The 6,427-nt window shown below is 37.9% G+C and overlaps 1 protein-coding gene across 1 annotated transcript in view; it reads left to right on the top strand.

The window, feature by feature from the left end:
- The window catches only part of LOC110320215 (carbonic anhydrase 1-like), a 23,345-nt gene that overhangs the window by 1,747 nt on the left and 15,171 nt on the right, over positions 1-6,427 (top strand). The window contains exon 2 of the mRNA XM_021196131.1: positions 1,141-1,259. Coding sequence (XP_021051790.1) covers positions 1,141-1,259 — 119 coding nt within the window. The remainder of the gene's footprint in view (positions 1-1,140; positions 1,260-6,427) is intronic.

The following is a 6,427-nucleotide window of genomic DNA, read 5'->3' as shown; positions in this document are numbered from 1 at the left end:
AGCAACCAAAGAAGAGGAAAAGAGTCCCCAGAGTAGGCAACGGAGCCAGAGGGGCTTCAGAGACACCAGAGCACACCATGTATTTTGCACATGTATTTGTTTATCTCAAAATTGTAATATCTGGGGTCACTGTGGCTTCTTGGAAGATGGCTTACAGAGCTCCTAGCTCTGTTTTCTCTCAATNCTTATTAATAAGCCATTCAATCTATTTTGGGCATTCCAGAATCTTCGTGCTNTATCTGAATAAGTAACATTTCTTCATAAGAGTGTAGTGAGCAGATCATTATGGGCATGAAACCAAAAGGGCAAATATTCTAAACAGAATGAGAATAACAGATGAGGGCAATGGTGAGACACGTGCTGCACAAACTCCCCTCGTACCCTAGACTCTGGCTTGTTCCTTGTCACATGGTCATCTGCATTTATTGAATAAGGTGTTAGATGTTTCTTCTCTAAGAGTTCCAGTGATGTGAAATGCAATGTTTGCTGTACTTTCCTACAATTTTCTAATTTTAAATGTTAGGTACCTTAGGGGCTTGCCCATTATGACACTGAGTTAGGTCTATTGCTGTGATTACTTAAGTAAACATATGAATGAACAGACTCCCAGGGTGGACTGTCATTCAGACCAAAAATGTTTAAAGTGACCTTGCCTGATGGGCAGTATCTCTTCATTCCTTGCCAAGAGGCTCTCAACAAAATGTTCAAGCTACATTGTTATATCTTTACTATTTATATAAAATATCTGTGATAGAACATTTTTAATTGATAGAAATTGCTATAAACTCTGACACATATTATCCATGTAGTACAGTTTAAAGAATGAATAAACTTCAAATTAANGTAGATCCAAGGAGAGCTCTGTGATCACAAAGCTTATTCCCTCTGAAATANGTCATTTTGGTAATATAAGTAGGTAACTTTGTGGTTCCTTTCCTAGAATATGTATACATATCATGATCTGTATTATTGATGACATAATCAGGAAGGCATTGGGAGTAGAGTGGGGAAACACAATGAAAACATAACTTTGGCACCCACTGGTGTTTACTTCCATATTTCACAACACAATGTAATACTGGTTTATATTAAAGATGAACTAGAGGTCAAATGGCTGACAATAACTCTCTTTCCTTCCAGTTCTCAAAGNTGGCCCTCTTGCTGATAGCTATCGGCTCACTCAGTTCCATTTTCACTGGGGCAACTCAAANGACCATGGCTCTGAGCACACCGTGGATGGAACCAGATATTCTGGAGAGGTAGTGTGATATAAGAGCTAGTTTATAAGAGTGCCCTAGAATTAAATATCTCTGGTACTATAGAACCTACTCTCAGAATGCTTCAAAGGATAGACCAAGCTGGTCATTATATGGATGCCTAAAGCCATTAAATCAGACACAGTACACCATATTGTGCAACAGAGGGATACTTTTCTATAGCAAGAAATACCTTAACTTTTAAGGAGAGTTTCTGAAATACTTTGACATCTTTCCGGTTTCAAAGATCGTCCTATCATTTTAAAGACTCTGACTGAACTGGACATGTCACTGAGCNTTATTTATTTATTTAACTTCCCAAATTTACCAGTAGCATGTATTTGTGCAATCAGGAACACTAGAGTAACATAGGGAAAATACTGGACTTTAATCACAGAGCTAGGCTTTAATGATTGCAATGGAGGAAACTGTCTATGTGTATGTGTATATGTACATATCTTTTGAAAAATTGAATACATATATATCAAGCTAAAAAGTTTCACCTTTAGTAGAGATAAAAAAGATAAAATATTCACTTATTTATATGAATGCATAATATGTGTACTAACTATGATTACATATAGATAAGATGGCTATTTTANTTTTAATTTAGTAAAATGAATATATGATTTTGAAGATTTTTTTTCATTTATTTTATTTATATTTCAAGTGTTATCCCCTTTCTTGGTTTCCCTGACTCCCAGAAACCCATCCCTTCCCCCCTGCTTCAGTAAGGGTGTCCCCCCCCCATCCAACCCCTGCCCTCAATTACTCTACACTGGGTCATCTATTGAGCCTTCATAGGACCAAGGACCTCTCCTCCCATTGATGCCTGACAAGGCCATCCTCTCCTAAATATGCAGCTGGAGCCATGTGTACTCCTTGGTTGGTTGCTTAGTCCCAGGAGCCCTTGGGGGTCTGGTTGGTTGATATTGTTGTTCTTCCTGTGGGGGTGAAAACCCCTTCATTTCCTTCTGTCCTTTCTCTAACTGCTCCATTGGGGAGCCCACACTCAGTGCAATGGTTGGCTATGAGCATCCAACTCTGTATGTGTAAGGCTCTGGCAAGGCCTNGCAGGAGTTCGCTAGATCAGGCTCCTTTCAGCAAGGCTTTCTTAGCATCCACAATAGTATCCGAGTTTGGAGAGTGCATCTGGGATGAATTTCCAGGGGAGAAAGTCTCTGAATCGCCTTTCCTTCAGTCTCTGCTCTGCACTTTGTCTCCATATTTGCTCTAATGAGTATTCTGTTCCCCTTTCTAAGAAGGACTGAAGCACACACACTTTGGTCTTCTTCCTTCTTGAACTTCATGTGGTCTGTGAATTGTATCTTGGGTATTTGGAGTTTTGGGCTAATATCCACTTATCAGTGAGTGCATATCATTGTATTCTTTTTTGATTTGGTTACCTCACGCAGGATAATATTTTCTGGTTCCATCCATTTCCTTGTGAATTTCATGAATTCATCATTTCTAATAGCCATGTGTCCTTGTTATATGTTGGGTAATCTTTTGGGTATATGCCCAGGAGTGCTATAGCTGGGTCCTCAGGTCATACTATGTCCAACTATTCCAGGAACCACCAGATTGATTTCCAGAGTGGTTGTACCATCTTACAGTCCCACCAGCAATGAAGGAGTGTTCATCTATCTCCACATCCTCTCCAGCATCTACTGTCACCTGAATTTTTGATCTTGACTATTCTGATTAGTGTGAGGTGGAATCTCAGGTTTGCCTAGATTTGCATTTCCCTGATAACTAAGAATGTTGAACATTTCTTTAGGTGCTTCTCAGCCATTCAATATTCCTCAGTTGAGAATTCTTTCTTTAGCTCTGTATCCCATTTTTAATAGAGTTATTTGGTTTCTGGAGTCTAATTTCTTGAGTTCTTTGTATATAATGGATATTAGCCTTCTATCAGATGTAGGATTGGTAAAGATCTTTTCTCAGTCTGTAGGTTGCTGTTTTGTCCTATTGACAGTGTCCTCTTCTTTAAAAAAGCTTTGCAGTTTTTTGAGGTTCCATTTGTCAATTCTTGATCTTAGAGCACAACCACTAGTGTTCTGTTCAAGAACTTTTACCCTGTGCCCAAGTGTTCCAGATTTCTCCCCACTTTCTCTTCTATTAGATTCAGTGTATCTGGTTTTATGTGGAGGTCCTTGATTCACTTGGACTTGATCTTTGTACAGGAAGATAAGAATGGATCATTTTGCATTCCTCTAGATGTTGACCTCCAGTTGAACCAGCACCATTTGTTGAAAATGCTATCCTTTTCTCCACTGGATGGTTTAGCTCCTTTGTTAAAGATCAAGTGACCATAGGGGTGTAGGCTCATTTTGGGTCTTCAATACTATTCCACCAATCTACCTGTCTGTCAATGTGCCAATACCATGCAGTTTTTATCACAATTGCTCTGTAGTACAGCTTGAGGTCAGGGATGCTGATTCTCCAAGAAGTTCTTTTATTGTTGAGAATAGTTTTCACTATCNTGGNNNTTTTGTTATTACAAATGAATTTGAGAATTGCTTTTTCTAACTCTATGAAGAATTGAGTTGGAATTTTGATGGGGATTGCANTGAATCTGTATTTTGCTTTCAGCAAGATGGCCATTTTTACTATATTATTCCTGCCAATCCACAAGCATGGGAGATCTTTCCATCATCTGAGGTCTTCTTTGNCTTCTTNCTTCAGAGACTTGAAGTTCTTGTCATACAGATCTTTCACTTGTTTGGTTAGAGTCACACCAAGATACTTTATAGTGTTTATGGCTATTGTGAAGGGTGTCATTTCCCTAATTTCTTTCTCAGCTAGTTTATCCTTTGTGTAAAGGATGTCTACCGATTAGTTTGAGTTAATTTTATATCTGGATGTTTTGCTGAAGTTGTTTATCAGCTGTAGGAATTCTNTGGTGGAATTTTTGGGGGTCACTTAAGTATACTATCATATTATCTACAAAAAGTGATATTTTAAATTCTTCCTATCTGATTTGTATCCCTTTTACCCCCTATTGTTGTCTAATTGCTCTACCTAGAACTTCAAGTACGATATTGAATAGATAGGGAGAGAGAGGGCAGCCTTGTCTATTCGCTGGTTGTACTAGGATTGAAGCTTGTTTTTTTTTTTCCACTTACCAATATATTATAATTCTTCAAGTCAGAAGATTTAACTCTATTTCTTTTAAAAATAACTGCTTGGCATTTCAATTGGTTTGAACTTGAATATCAGAATTTGTTTAACTAGTCTTTTTGAAGAAGAATTACGATATCTGCTTATTTTATTNCACTGTGAGTTTTGTTTTATTTTTATCAAAAATGTTTCAATTAATACATTATGCTTGTGTCTGAAGTACCAATGGAAGTAATTATGCAAGATAAATTTTTTTCAGAGAAGAGGTTATAAAATATATGCAATTTATTGTGGCAAAATTAGATGCTGAAGAATTAAATACAGATACAACTTGGGGTTTTTGTATGGTTTAAGGTTAGATAATGCCTTTCAGTGTTGCAGACATCTATAAAAACTCTTTTCTTTTTTATATTAGATANTTTCTTCATTTACATTTCAAATGGTATCCCCTTTCCTAGTTTCCACTCCAAAACTCCCTTTTACTCTCCCCCACCGCACTGCTCCTAAACCCACCCACTCCTGTTTCCTGGCCCTGTCATTCCCCATACTGGGACATATAATCTTTGCAAGACCAAGGGCTTCTCCTCCCACTGGTGGCCTACTAGGCCATCCTCTGCTACATATGAAGCTAGAGACATGAGCTCTGGGGATAATGGTTAGTTCATATTGTTGTTCCTCCTACAGGAGTACAGACCCCTTCAGCTTCTTGGGTACTTNCTCTAGCTCCTCCATTGGGGTCCCNGTGTTCCATCCAATAGATGACTGTGAGCATCCACTTCTGTATTTGCCAGGCACTGGCATAGCCTCACAAGAGACAGCTATATCAGGGTCCTGTCAGCAAAATCTTGTATGCATATGCAATAGTGTCTGGGTTTGGTGGTTGAAAAACGCTTTTCTAGTTTCCATCTGAAGTTAGACTAAAGTGGAATGGAAGCCTAAAGTATTACATTTTAGGATGGATACATGTGAGTATTCATGGAATCCAAATCAGAGATTATATTCACTCAACTAAGTTGATAAAAATTAATCTAAATTAATGACAAATATTTAGTCACCAAGTACAATGTATTATTTACTATTCAGCTCAAAAACCCGTGTGGGCTACACACAAGGTTCTAGAGTTAGTGCAGGCAATGAGTGACAGGTTCAGGCTCCTCCCTTGACCTTCATGGAGTCAAAGCCGAGCCACTTATTGGTTGTATAACTCTTCTCATTTACAGAATTGGGTACTAGAGCATTAATCTCCCTCTACACTTACTGAGAGAATACTTACAAGGACTTAGGTCAGCTTCTACATTGTAAGTGCTTAATACCATCACTTCTGCAGAGGGAAAAGCATGCAAATCAGTGCCAGGGATTAAATACATAGTACCAAATGGCAGTATGGATGCTCACATAGAATTGTCTCCAAGTGAGAAGAGTAGCAGGTGATGAAACAACACTTTAGTTAGGGCTGAAATGTAGTTTCTCTCTAAAGAAGTGCTCTAATTTTTATCTTTTTTTATTCCTTACCTACTTATTGAGTCTATATAATATACTAAATATTTGTTTATAAAGGAACAGAGTCAGAATCTATATTTTGTAGGAAAAAGAAATTTTAAAGGAAGGGAGGAAAGAGAAGAGGTAGAGAGAAAGAAGAGAGCATATAACTAGCACAAAAAGAATAGATTTGAATTATGGTAGTCACTTTATATTGGGTAATCAGTTTGAACCATTGCATTTGAGTTCAGTAGAGACAAAAGAAGGAAATTCCAGGAAGTCAGCAGCTAATACAAAAATCCAAGGTATGAACAAATGAGAAGGTATACTCTGCTAAGCAAGGAGGCCAATAAATGTGTAAATTATGAGATTTATAATACCTGTGGTACTTTTTGACAACGCACTTAGGTGTGTAATGTTATCTTTCTAAAAGGAGAAAAGGACAGATGTAGCATGAGAAGGTGAGCCTTTCTTTGGCCATGTGACTCCTCAGACTTCTCTTAGACACTCACATGGAGATATCAAGACAGTATCAGGAACACACTCAGGTACACACTGATGTGCAAGTC

This window comes from Mus pahari, chromosome 4 (genome assembly GCF_900095145.1).
Source record: "Mus pahari chromosome 4, PAHARI_EIJ_v1.1, whole genome shotgun sequence".
NCBI lineage: Eukaryota > Metazoa > Chordata > Mammalia > Rodentia > Muridae > Mus > Mus pahari.
Note: the sequence above shows the minus strand (reverse complement) of the source record. Positions and strands in the feature narration are given on the sequence as shown.